Here is a 13,895-nt window from a genome sequence, read left to right as displayed (position 1 = left end):
TGCAAGTGAAGAACCAACCTGCATCTTACTCAGCAATTTATCCAGGGCTTACAAACTGCATGTGATGGATACCATGTGGAATAGAGTATGAGAAGCTGTTCTGTAGATCTGTTATGGTCTCTTGAGGTGTAGAACTTAGAACACACCTGCTCCTTTTCCTCTTTTCCTTTCTGTGTACCTCAAACTGGGCAAAAAAGCAGTTGAGGAAGAGGGTAGTAGTAACTTACTTCATGTCTGACTCCAATTCCACTTTTATGTGCAGCTTTGGAAGCACAATTAGGTATGAAATTTAATATCTGTTACATAATAATGATGTTGATGGGTGAGAGTCTGGGCTCCTTTAGTATCAGCATGGGCAGATGGGTTGTTTTGATCTGAATGACCTTGCAGGTCCCAGCACTGCACATGGCACCACCCAAGGGAGGTTTGCAGTCTGAATGAAGTATGTAGGGTGTGAGGTCTTGTTTCTCCTTCTGTCTTTCAGGAGTGTGAATGGCCATGTTAACAGAGCATAGATTCAGATCTAATTTCTCACAGTGGCTTTAAAAATAATCAGGCAAAAGACAAAAATGTGCTTTATTTGGGAATAGACCGAAGGATTCCTTGAAAGATACTTAGTGAACTTGGAGTGGTACTTTAAAAGTATGAGTTACTGAGAAATAGTTGGGTTGGTTGTTCAGAAAGCCTTAGTAGAGGCTTGTGCAACACTCGTATTTGTTCACTGCTTTATGCCGCTTCCTTCTGTTGTTTTCTGTTCTGAAAGTAGTTTTAAAATGCAATTTCCTATATTTCCTTAAATTTGTAGTACTGCACATTCTCTGTTTCCTTCATAAACTTTTCAGGTAACTTTTAAATAAATTAAAACTGAGATCCTTTTCTTCTGTATTTTGGGTAGGATTTGCATTTGGACTTTTAATATATGGGATTTTAAGTTAGCACTGCATGTGAATAAATTCTGCAAGCTAAATCAGTAAACTTATGAACTGATTAATGAAGCCAAACACTTAATTTGTTTTTCCCCTCCTCCTTCTATGCATCACTTGTGGTCATGTAACTATTATGTAAAAATGAGGGTTATAAACTTTAACACTAATTAATTTAGCCTCATTCCATTTCTAGGTGAGTAATTTTTTTGTAGTGTGATTATTTGCACAGGGAGGATATTTTGGTTGAACCCACTGCCAGTAGGTGGTTGTGACTGCTTCAAAATTCCATTTATTTTAGAATTGCATTTGAGTTATGCTATATCGAGCCTCACTTTAATATCAGGGAAAGTCTTTTTCTTTTAAAAATATGAAAAGCTGCTAAGATTTAAAATGGATTCACCACTTTTAGTGGAATGTTGGTGTAAACCTGTCCATTCGCATTAAGGTTGGCTGACCTGGAATGCCGGTATGGGAGAATGCTGCTTTCAAGTTTCAGGTGCAAAAGGTGATGTGGAGTTAAGTGGTGTTAGAAGGCTCCTCACATCCAGTTACAAGGGTGGGGGCAGGTTGGGAGCAGAGGGGGAGGTTGTTCAGGCTCCACGTTCGGGCTGTCGGTGCTGCGGCATTGAGGGCGAGTTGGGGGACAGCAGAGGTGTAGCTGGTTCTGCTGTGCTGGACTCCTCTCTGTGTTTGCTTCCATCTTTCAGCAATCAGGATTTTGGCAGAGTACACTTGAGAAGTGTACAGGTCCCTCAGACTGGATGGCTGCTGGGAGTGCTCACACCATTTGTCATTCTGTTCTTTTGTGGAGATGAATTATGTCGTGATGAAAACCCTTTGCATCGATGTAGAATCTGAATTGTGCTATAGCACATCAGTGCTTGACTGTGTCTGTGTGGAAGTAGGAGTTTGTAGATGACCTGTCAGCTTTGGGACTCTTGACTGGGGGGAAAGCAAGACTTGGGAAAGTTTGAAAAGGGCTACCTTTTAAGTATCTATTCAGCAAAGGAAGTAAAACAGAATATAGAGGATTAATTCATCCTAGAAAATACGTTAAATTTGGACTGAATTAGTTTTCTAAGTAGTCTTTCTGCTGTAAAAGGAAAACAATGTTTTAGTTAAGACCTATTTGTCATCTCCAGAGCCCCAGTTCTGTTGTAAAGGTCTGGCTGTCTCTGTTACATCTTGTAGAATTCCTTCTGTATGTGGAGGCTGCCCGGGAGAACACTGAAACCTGATATTGGTGATGGGGAAAGACAAATTGCCAATATGTTTTAGGTGTCTAACGAACATAACTCTGCCATAAGTTTTGAAGTGATGCCCACTGCATTCTCTGTGTCATTACAAAAGGTTTAGTGAGATAAAGGAAATGTAGCATGGATAGTTACATATTGTATGTGACTATTAATATCAGTTTAGTAATAAATTACTGGTTTCTATTGACATTTTAAGTATCAGAAATACAGCATGTAAGACTATGTTTTCATGAAGCACTGGAGAGGTAACTGGTTTAAAATTAATGTCTCACATTTATACTGGGGTTAGAGTGCTTCAGAGCCTTGCTCTAAAATTTAAATCGTGTCCAGAAGGCAAAAAGCTTTTTAAAAATAAAAAGCTTCCTTTTCACAAGATTCAGAGGACAGCCACGAAAGCACAAGCTGAGCATAAATTTTACAGTGTTAATCTTTTCAGTACATGAGAATAAATTTTGGAAATGGAAATGAGCTGACACCTAATGATGATTTAAATGTTTAGCAATTTGTTGCTTAAATTTGGGTTTATTCACAGAGAATAATGATGGCAGAAAGTGCTGGTTTGTTGAGTCCGATGCTGTGGCACATGTGATTTAATCTCATGCATGCACAGGGTCTGCAAACATCTGCGTGGCTTAACAGTGTTTTTGGGGAAGGCATTTAGTCTTGATCTGCAGAGCACATCTGCCCTGCTCTCTGAGCTTTTCATCGAGTGGTTAAGCTCATGGGTAGCAACATGTGCCTCATTCCTCATTTATTTTGGTCTGGCTTCAACTTCCAGGCCCTGCTTCTTGTTTTCTCTTTATGTTCTAGACTATTCATACCTACTTCCCCCCCAAAGACACTAATGCACTGTGATCAAGTAGCCTCTCAGTCTTCTTTTTGCTGAACAGAACGAGCTCTTTATGGCTCTCACTGCATTTTCTCCAGCCTTTAAGTCAATTTTGTGGCTCTATTCTGCAGTAGGTCAATTTTTCAACATCTTCTAAAACATTTGTTCTCCGAGGAAATTGATGGGATATTCCAGCATAGGTCCCACCAGTGCCATTTGTAGAGGCAAAAATCACTGATTCGTACTCACTGCCTCCCTTTTTACACATCCAAAGATCAATTTACTCCTTTTATACCATGAAATTGGGCTGGGAGCTGTTGTTGCTTCTCCGACTTTCAGCTTTTCATGAGGGAATTTTCCATCCTGAATGTCAGCCTTCCTCATTCCCACCTCCCCAAGGAACTGCTTAGCTTTATAAAAAGAAGTTTTGTTTTATGGGTCCCAGCCAGCCAGAGGAGCCAGCACCATGTGTATGACTTGTTCAGTCCCCATTATCTATCCCTCAGCTAATCTTCATTTCCACAGGTCTGTGACTAGTGATTTATGTCAACATTTTCCTTCAAGAACTTCGGGAGAAGAGGATTTCCCCATTAGAAACACTCTTGATAGCACCAAATTGAGAATTACTCGAACAGATTAGATATTCCTCAATTAATCTGCCTATTCTTAGCCCATTTAATATTTGCTGTCTGAACACTGTACAGTGAGAAAGTTGAAGTATTTTGTCACATGTTGCTTGAAAATCTATTACCTTATCAATCAAATGTGTAATCCTGTCAGAGAATGAGATCAGGTTTGTGTGATACAGCCAATTTTCTAGAAAATCATTGTATTTCTTCTTATCTCTTTGATTCATGATCAGTTTAGTTAGATATCATCTTTCCATTTTTACTTGGGCTTGATGTCAGGTGAATGCCCTGTAATTACCCAGTCATTTCACTTGCCCTTTGATAACTGTCACATTATTGGCACTCTCTGAAATACCCACATTATTAAAAATGAATGTCAGCAGGGCAGGGACTTCTGGGCTTTCTGGAGGTGGTTGAGTGTTAGGTTACCTCCAGAATTCAAAACCCCTTATCCTGTAGGGAAAGTCTAATATTCTCTCCAGGTAATAAGCAGTCTGGACATCTTAATCTCCATAGGGGGATACCTCTTGCCAAACAGAAAACAGAAATGTGAGCCATTCCCAAGCTGCCACATTTCCACTCTTCATTTTTCCTGGAAAGGCTGTGTGTGGCATTTTTGTCATAGAATGTGGTAGGGTGTTAAGGGTTGGAATGGAACACTGCCAGGGTTGGGGCATCTACAGCCTCCCTGGGCAACCTGTTCCTGTGCCTCACCACCCTCACCATAAAGAATTTCTTCCTAATGTCTAACCTAAATTTCCCCCCTTACAGTTTGTACCCATTCCCCCTTGTCCTGTCACTACAGTTCCCGATGGAGAGTCTGTCTCCAGCTCCCTGTAGGCCCCTGAAGATACTGGAATGTTGCTGTGAGGTCTCCACACAACCTTCTCCAGGCTGAACAGCCCCAGCTTCCTCAGCCTGACATGTCCCTATACATAAACAGGCAGCTTTGCAGAAAAGCTGGGCATAAATTGAAGCAGGTAAAATTGAACTTGATGTCAACAAGTAACAGAGTCCTGCATTCACTGCGCGTGAAAACAAATACCTTACTAAACGATGATCTCTTTTAATGGAAACAGTGCTATAGATATTCCAGCAGGATTGGAAGTTTAGGCTTGCTTTGTGAGAGCTGCTTATTGTTACTTGAGTGGAGGGGCCGTGGTTCAGGTAGAGCATAATGCTAGAGATACCCTTAGAGCATTTGGTGCATCCCCTTCCCTGTTCAGTTCCCTGATCCTTACTTGGATGCTGTCCACTAGCACAAGGACATTGCAACAGAACTTAGAGACTGCTTTGCTTGTTTTCCCAAGATGCAGAGAGGAACTGGTTCCTTTCTGTCTGTAAAAACTATTATTAACATGTATTGTTTTTAATGAGCTAATGCTTGTGTAGGAGTGTCACTGGTGACCTTAGGTAGGTGCCTGGTCTTTAGCCACGAAAATGTGAGAAAAGGTCACCGATTGTGGATGATGGAAAAGGTGTTTGTATTGCCTGTGATTGCATGACTTTGGGCAACATTCAGCGTAGCCCCTGTTGTCACCACAGTTCCTAGTTCTGTGTTAATTTGCTTACAAACTACATGCTGAAGTTGCCTCTCAAGCTGTTGAAAACCCTGGGTTAGTAGTGCTGTTCTCTAGACAAGTCATGGAAGAGTTTGATACTGTGTGTATTTTGCCAGTGTGAATCTTGCTGTGTAAGATCTGGGGTATGTACGAACTCCCGAGGAAAAAAGACAGCTGCTCAAAACCAACAAATTAGAAGCAGCAGGAAACATTTCAAACCTTCACTGTACAGACCACCACTAATGAAAAATTCAGAGGCAGATTTTGGCTTGATGGCAGCACTGGAGCTTTCTTCTCCCAAGTACTAACTGAGCCAAAACACTTAGTTTTGTGTGCAAAGCTGCTACCGATTGAAGTAGAATTTGTTTGGAAAAAGAAAACTGGAACTTGTTACTTTTTAAGAAATCTGCCAGTGAAACAGGACTTAGTAAAAATAGTGTGTGTTATCAAAAGAAAAAACACCAGTGACCACCAGCAAAGGGCGAATTGTTTTTCAGGGTAGTCTGCCACTTTGGTTTTTCTTTCCAGGCTTCCACAGCTCTGCTGAGGAGCCCATGATGGCAGCTCTTGCTTTCATGAATTCTAACCTCAGTGAGTGTTTAATCATGCCTCAAACAGCTTGGCTTTTCAGAGGAAAAATGGTGTTTCTGTTCCGGTATCGCTGTCCAGCTTAATGTAATGAGTGATGGGAACACCGTGCCTGGGACGCATCCATCTTCTTCCCTCCAGACCATTTTCTTCCTGGCTTTTTCTGCAGTCTAAAGTTATCAACCCAGAACACTCGCCAGTGATGGGAACTTGCTGCTGCCTTCCTGTACTTGCTGGCATCTTCACTCCAGCTGAAAGCATGCTTCAGCTCCTGCTTTGGAGCCAACTTAAAATGGGGAAGAAGGCAGTAAGGGGTGAGCTTAAGGGTCTCATTCAATTTAAAAGTCTTGTATTAGCCATGACAAATTGTAAAAATGTCCAGGTAGATACAGAGTCATTGTCTTCCTACAAACCTGGCACAGGTTGCAGCCTGCCAGCTCCTGCCTGCATATACTGTTTGTAGGTTTATCCCAAATTCCATTACACCTTTTTCAGTGGTGGTAGGGAGGCACCGTGGTTCTGAGAACTTGCCCTTGCATTTGAGACAGTGGAGAAAAGCTTTGGAATCCATTTCCCCACCCTCCCTTTTTTATTTCCCCCAGAGAAATTCTTCACAGGAAGCTGGGCGAGTACCTGAAGCCATTTGTGCCTTTTCAGTCTCTGCTGATTGAACCCGATGGTGCTGGTGGAGCCAGGCAGGAGCGCAGCTGTGGCTGCTCTCCTGGATAATCCCTGCAGCTGCGGAAAGCGGGTGCTCGCGCTGGCGCTGGGTTTGTCTGGACTCCTCCAAGGGCAAGCTGAAGTGTAACGAATGCTCTTAATTAGCTTGCTCCAGTTGCACTGTGCTAAGCTCAGCCTTAGCACCTCACTGCAGTTAATTAAAAGACCGGGTGGCTGAGGTTTTATTAGTACAGTGTGTTTGCCGCTGGATGAAACAATGGGAGAAAGGTGGACGACTTGTGTAAATTGTCAGGGGTAGGTGATTACCTGAACACAGTGAACAGCCCTGTTTGGAGATCACTCTCCTTCCCAGGTGAGCCAGGGGAGAGTCACACCGGCGAACAAAGGAGTTTTTATCATTATCAGGCTGCTGAGCCAGCCTGTCCCCTGAATTTCTTAAAGCTTTTAAGAAGAAAAATCTCTGAGCAGATATGTGCACATGATTCATTTGGCAAAAGCGCTCAGCCAGCTTCCCAGAGGGGAACTAAAATAATTTCCACATACAAGTAAAGCAAATAGCCTGTGTCTTGTTCATCCTACCAAGTATTATTGACTAGTGCTGAGTAAGAGATCCTTGCAGAGCCTTGATGAAAGGTTGGCAACTCACCCCACTTGGTCTCGATTATTGCAGCATGGTTTTGTAATATTGAATTGCAAGGCTTTTAGTAATCTTCACAGGCTGTTCAACCTGAGCCACTAAGCCTAAACTAAAATGTTTAAAAACTGCAGCTCATGCTCTTAAATACTCTGTAAGAACTGGAGGCAATTTCAATAAATGTTAGGCTCTTCCTGTTAATGTGTAGAACAGATATTGCCTCCTAAGATCTGGCTGAAATGTTCCACTCTGGTGGTATTTGAGACTAGTTATATTTGGCTCATCTTTGTTCCATATCCAGTTTTACAACTACCAGATGACACCCTAATGAAACATCAAAGAAACCATGAACAGTTGCACTGAAGTGCTCTCTGAATGTTGTATCCAGTGAGGTACAGAGCTCCCACGCTGGATATGAAGAAATTTTGACCATAGGGCAAATGTGGCTTTCATCTTTGAGACACTGCTGCAGCAGTGTGGCACAAATCCCAACTTTCATTTAGAAAAGAAAGTAAAAAAGCTGTTTATCAGGTGGTTTTTTTTCAACATAGTTTCCTAAACTATCTTGAGCCCTTCTGTTCTTTACTTAATAGTACGTTTGGGAAAATAGATGAAGAAGAAACAGTCTTGCTGAATAAAATCTAAAACTACTTCTAAGAATTTTTTCCAAAAGGAGAATGGAAGTACTTTGGAAGCTACTGAGCACTTAAGTATTAGCAATAAATTTTTGGATTTGCAAGAGAAGCTAGTTGGATGGGATGAACACATTTTCATCCATGGCTGGGATGAAACATGAAGTCCCCATTTGTGCAGTGTTGTTTCTTGATCAGTCATGACAAAATTAATCCAATCTGGATGCTGAATCTAGATCTATAAATATATTTATTATAATATAACAAGAACTTAACAGTAAACATAAACTATATACAATACCATTACAGATAACCCTGTTTTTAATATTATTCACAGAAATAGCCAGTTTTGTTCCAGTGTGAGAAATGAAGAAATAAGCTAAATTGGAAATGTCGAATATGTTTCGGTCTTGCTGACAGGTAGCACCTCCTTTGGAGGTAGACACACACCAACACTAAAATTAGTCCTGCCCCAGGCAGTTAGAAACTTGTGCTCCAATCTTTAGGTTCACACTTGCACCCTGTTTGACATAAATACTTTAAATGACATACTAGTATATAATTTTGTTGTGCTTATTATTTTTTCTTTTCTTTAAAGAATAAATAAAACAACTGCATAACAAAGACTGGAACCTCACTGTCAAAATGAGAGACTTGAGTCACCCTATAGCTTGACTCAGCTGAATTGAGCACTTATTCTTTAAATACTGCAAGATACAAATTTCTTTTTTTTTTCTTTTATTTTATAAATGATTATTAATAAAATAAGATGATTAGCTAACCATCTGCATTGATTTTCCCAAAGCTGTAGGCAGACCTCCCTTCGTATAAAAAGGCTACTGTATTTGGTATGAAATTCAACTAGATTTTGAATGTAAGATCTCACCCGTGCCCTGTACAGGACCCTCCTTCTTGAATTACTGGCATGGCATTTGGGATTTGAGTCTGCAAAGGCAAGTATGGCAACTTTTTTCTCCCTCTCTGTGGAAAGAAATCAGACAATCCGTAGCTTGGGGTTGCTTCCTGTTGGTGAATTTTAAGATTCTTTCCCCTGCCCCCTATATGTTACCCGGTCCATCTCCCATTTGATCCTTTTATGTATAAATTTATAAAGAATTTCCACATCACAATGCTCTCTGGATAGACAATATTTTAATATATATAAAAATATAACCCCTGTGCTGTGCATATACTTACAACTCTACATAGTAATAATTTGAAGTCTCTTACACTGGGCATTTTTCTACCATGGGCTTTAAACTCATGTATTTAAAATCTGTAAATAAGAGAATGATAAGGTTTTCACACTGGGCGGGGAACTTGAAAAATAAAGTAAAACAAAAAACTGCTCAGACTTTACATAAAAAATAGTGGCATGTATCCTAACATAAGGAATTTTGGTTGAGAGCCAAAATGAGTGTGTAGCCACAGGAGGTGTCTTCTCTGCTTGATGAAAACATGGAAAACCCACACTATGCTGTGTGTTTTACTGTGATTCCAGCCAGAAGTGAAGAGTGGGTTTATCAGGAGAACACCACTGGAATCAATTCATTTTGCATTATGGGAATCAAGCACTGCCAAGTGCATCAGCAGAAACTGGGAGGAAAGGGTTTAGGAGTCCCCCCCCTCTCCGACCTGTGGCCACAGCCGCACGTGCCCACACAAGCAGCACCTGGAGCAGAAACTCATTCAGCCCAACAGACCTTTTTAAATCATTTTACATGGAATTTATTACCAATGGCTCTTCTTCTTCTCCCCAGTCCCCACCTCACCCCCCATCTGGGCTCTTCTCTAGAGAACTGAAAGAATTGTTTGATCTGATGGAAGACTGACATCAACATAAGCCATCTGTCACACAAGACTTCTCTCAGTCATTGGTATTGAAAAGCATGTATATCTTAAAAACAAATGTAGGAATCAAAGTGGTAAGGACACTTTGACCTTTCAAATAGATTGATGCCTAAAGTGTAATAGTAAAACTAATCTGCATGGTTATTTTAAGAATCAAGCTCGAGCTCTAAAGTAAAATGCAGATTATTTTTTTCCTCTCTTCCCCAGCTTAAAAAATATGAGAAATTCTATTGCACCTGGGTTGACCAAAAGCCGATGTCCAGAACAAGTGCCACTATAACATCTAGTGACACCCTTGCATTATTAAGTTACAATATCTTACATAGCACGGAGCTCTCTGCTCCTTGTTCACCAAAAGGTGAGGATGATTTTTCTACATTCAATGTAGACACTATTCAAGACTTTAGAGCAATATGTTCACTGGCTGGCTTTGCTGCTTTTGTTCCTTAAGTAATACTGTTCCTTTTGCCTGCTTTCAACAGGTACAAACAGTTCTCCATCCAACTCCTGGGGAATATCAGCCGCTCTGGATGTACTTCTTGATTGCTACGCAGCCGTGTCGAAAAACGGGGCAGGGCATATTTGGTAGAAGTGTCCATGTGTTTGTTTTAGGGTCATAGGCTTCCATGTTTCCCAGGGCAGGTCCTTCACTGCTGACGATCCCACCGGTGGCGTAGATTTTTCCATCCAGAACAACAGCGCTGTTTTATATAAGAAAAAGCAAGTTTTAGTTAGTGGTCCTGCTGAACAATTTTCTTTTTAGGCTCAAAACAAACCCAATGTTTTGTAAGAAGGGGTAAGCAATGAATATACCTTTTATTCTTATCTATATAAAGGTGTGTGAGCATTTCTCTTCCTTCTCCCTTTCTCTCCCCAAAATTAATCCTTTTTGTGTTCTTGCCAGGTAGGCAAATGTTGTCTCTAATGTAAATAACAGAAATACATCCAGGTAAGATGTTTCTCCAGCCCACATATGGGATCTGCAGCAAAAGCAGGAGGACAATGCACCCCTGTAATACTGTGCACATGCAAAAGCAATCCAAGCAATTTGGGGTCCCTGCCACCTTGGCTGGAATAAGACCTTGCTTCAAGTTACTCCTTTAATTATCAATGAATGCTGCAAAATGGGGGGGAGAAACACCTTCAAACCACATTCTGTTGCTTCAGACGCTTCCATAGTGTGGGAGCCTGGAGGTCCCACTGACTTGTCCTTGTGCACCCCGGAGGTGTGGTGTCCAGGGAAAAGTGAACCCAGGGTGCACGGGTCTGATGGCTGGGGATGTGCAGCTGAGGGAATGGCAAGGGAGATATATGTTGGCATCTAAAGACAAAAACCCTTACTGCTTTTTGAAAGTGGAAGTGTTTGACTTCAGATATCTCTTGTAAATGGAGAATAAGGGGGCTGGGCTAATCCTGTGGTCCATAGGCTCTTGGTAGGAGGGAAGGTGCATAGGTAGGGAAGGTATTTGAAAGAAAAATTACTCCTTGGCCTCATCTCTTCCTTCTGCTTAATGCCTCATTCTCCTCAGTAATCCTGCACAGGGCAGGACACTGGCTTTGGGCTAATGAAGATGGACAATGAGGGACTGCTCCCCTGTGTGTATTTGGAAATGGCAGAAGTATGACAGAGGCAGCTGGGCTGCCTATGCAGGGCTGCCCTGTGCTCCATGCTGCTGTCCCACTGCACGTGGGGGGAAACCCAAAAGGAGGGGTGTCCCTGCTTTTCGTCTGCTGGGGAGCCCAAATTTGCCTTCCAAGTTGATTTAAAGATGTTAAACTGGATAGGGTTGGTGCTGGCTTTTCTGGTGGCTGGATCCCTTTTGAGAATAGCTGGTGGATGATTGTGTTGGGAAGGAAAATGGAGACTCAGGAGAGTGTGTACACACCAAAGGATAGCAGAGGAAAATGATAAATTAATTGCAGCCAAGAAGGTGGCCTAGATCTAACAAGGGTAGTGATCCTCTATGCTTGGTAAAAGCAAAGTAATTTCTTATGGCTAATTTTGGAGCAGTGGGAAGAAGAAGGATATAAAGTAATAATGGCAAAAGCCAGAGAGCACTGGAGGACAGAGGATGAACTGAGACTAAAATGGCACTGACAAAGCCATGTGCTTCTGAAGAACACAAGACTCTGATGTCCTTGTGGAGAAGCAGAGCCTGAGGTTAAAAATAAACTCACAATGACAACAGTGAGACCTCAAATAAGCCTAGTCCCTGGGTAGCACCAGGAAATAGGAAATAATGAGAATCTTGTCAAAATAACTGTTAATCTGAAAGGAGGAGGAAGGAGAGAGAGACTTGAAACACTTGATTAGAGCCTATCCACAAATCATCAGGGCTGGATGATACATAGCCCAGAGTCCTAAGGGAGTTTGCTAATGAACTTACCGAAACACTGGTAATTATTTTTGAAACGTCAGGGAGAAATGGGGAAGAATAAGGACTTGAGTAAAGCAAGTGTCATCCTGAAAGATGGCTTTGAAAGAGGAGCCCACCTCCAAAAGAACCAGGGCTGGTGGTGGAGAGGCACTGCCCAGCAGGAACTCCTGCCAAGGCTCAGTCCTTATGGCAAGGAGGAGGCAGAGGTGGCCAACACAGTAAATCAGACAAATGTGCATATTAAACCACAGTTTTGGACTCAGGATATTTATTGAGGAGTGAGAAGCCCATTTCTGTCCTGGAACAAGTTCCTATTTAGAAGCATGACAGGCTGGGAATTATAGCTTGCAAAACCCAGTCTGAGGAAGGGGGATGATGCTTCCTCCCCAGGCTCCACAGCCCTGATGTGGTGGAGGGGCTGCTGAAACCAGCAGGATGAGAGTTTAGAGATGAGGCCATGGGGTAGTGATTGCTGTTTGTGTTTTGTGTAGTATTTTAGCCACCCACTTTTCATCTAGTGAAGTCTCCTCTGTGGTACAGAATCATAGAATCAGCCTGGTTGGAAGGGACCTCTGAGATCATCAAGTCCAACCCTTGATCCAACACTGCCGTGGTTACCAGACCATGGCACTAAGTGCCACATTCAGTCTCATTTAAAAACCTCCAGGGATGAAGAATCCATCACTTCCCTGGGCAGCCCATTCCAATGCCTGATTACCCTCTCTGTAAAGAGTTTCTTCCTAATATCTAATCTAAACCTCTCCTGGCACAGCTTAAGACCATGCCCTCTTGTCTTACTGATAGCTGCCTGGGAGAAGAGACCAACCCCCACCTGGCTACACCCTCCTGTCAGGGAGTTGTTGAGAGTGATGAGGTCTCCCCTGAGCCTCTTCTTCTCCAGGCTGAACAACCCCAGCTCCCTCAGCCTTTCCTCATAAGGACCTGTGCTTGACTCCCTTCACCAGCCTTGTTGCTCTTCTCTGGACCTGCTCCAGCACCTCAATATCCTTCCTGAACTGAGGGGCCCAGAACTGGACACAGCACTCCAGGTGTGGCCTCACCAGTGCTGAGTACAGGGGAAGAATCACTTCCCTGGTCTTGCTGGCCACCCTGTTCCTGATACAGGCCAGGATGCCGCTTTCTTGGCCACCTGGGCACACTGCTGGCTCCTGTTCAGCTTCCTGTCAGTCCAAACTCCCAGGTCCCTTTCTGCCTGATGTTCAGTAGCAGCTCCTCTGAGCCAGAGCAGCTGCCGCCACAGAGCAGCTGAGTAGCCAAGCACACCTTCCCAAAATGATCTGGGTTTGGGTTTCTCCCCAGCCTATACTCTGGATTTGGGGTTACAGTGGGTGGGGAAATGTTGCTCTTGTTCTCTAGCACCTGGGCTACAGCACTGGAAGAAATTCCTGCCCAGTGGCTGGGACAAGCACCTCAGTCCTGCAGCTTCCCATCATAGTGTTAATATGTTGGGAAGAAATAGATGCTTAATTCCATGCTCTGGAAGACTGTATGAATTTTACATGCTCATTAGAGGAGCTTCTGCCCCCTCCATATGCAATTCCCATAGATAAGACTGGCACAACACCTAGCTTGTGAGTCATGCCTGAGGAGAGCTGCTCCTGCTATGGAGAAATGGACAGTTCTGAGTCTGTAGCAGGTACTTATGTGTGCAGGGGACTTTGGAGACGTTCAGTCATCTTTGGGGCTAAAGTGGCAAGTAGGTGCTTAAGATAATTAGGAATTTAGTCCTAGATTGCTGCTACTTTGCAGTATTAGGACAATCACTGCTAATTTCTGGGACCTTAGGGAACAGGAAACTCAAGTGGACTCTAAAACCTTGAGGAAAGTGAGTGGAAAGGAGTATGCTCATTGCTCTTTCTTCATTACTGTGACAATATTTCTTTTATCCCCTCCCTTCCATCCCATCAG

At 42.6% G+C, this 13,895-nt stretch overlaps 1 protein-coding gene across 5 annotated transcripts in view; it reads right to left on the bottom strand.

Moving 5' to 3' along the window:
- Positions 1 to 7,968: 7,968 nt before the first annotated feature.
- The window catches only part of KLHL29 (kelch like family member 29), a 394,046-nt gene continuing 388,119 nt past the window's right edge, over positions 7,969 to 13,895 (bottom strand). For all 5 annotated transcript variants that reach the window (XM_027641022.1, XM_027641020.1, XM_027641024.1 and 2 more), the window contains one exon: positions 7,969 to 10,289. In XM_027641022.1, the coding sequence (XP_027496823.1) occupies positions 10,106 to 10,289 (184 nt within the window). In that variant the 3' untranslated portion in view covers positions 7,969 to 10,105. The remainder of the gene's footprint in view (positions 10,290 to 13,895) is intronic.

The sequence above is a fragment of the Corapipo altera genome, unplaced genomic scaffold, assembly GCF_003945725.1.
Source record: "Corapipo altera isolate COAL_440 unplaced genomic scaffold, ASM394572v1 46, whole genome shotgun sequence".
Lineage (NCBI taxonomy): Eukaryota > Metazoa > Chordata > Aves > Passeriformes > Pipridae > Corapipo > Corapipo altera.
This window is presented reverse-complemented; position numbering and strand designations above follow the sequence as displayed.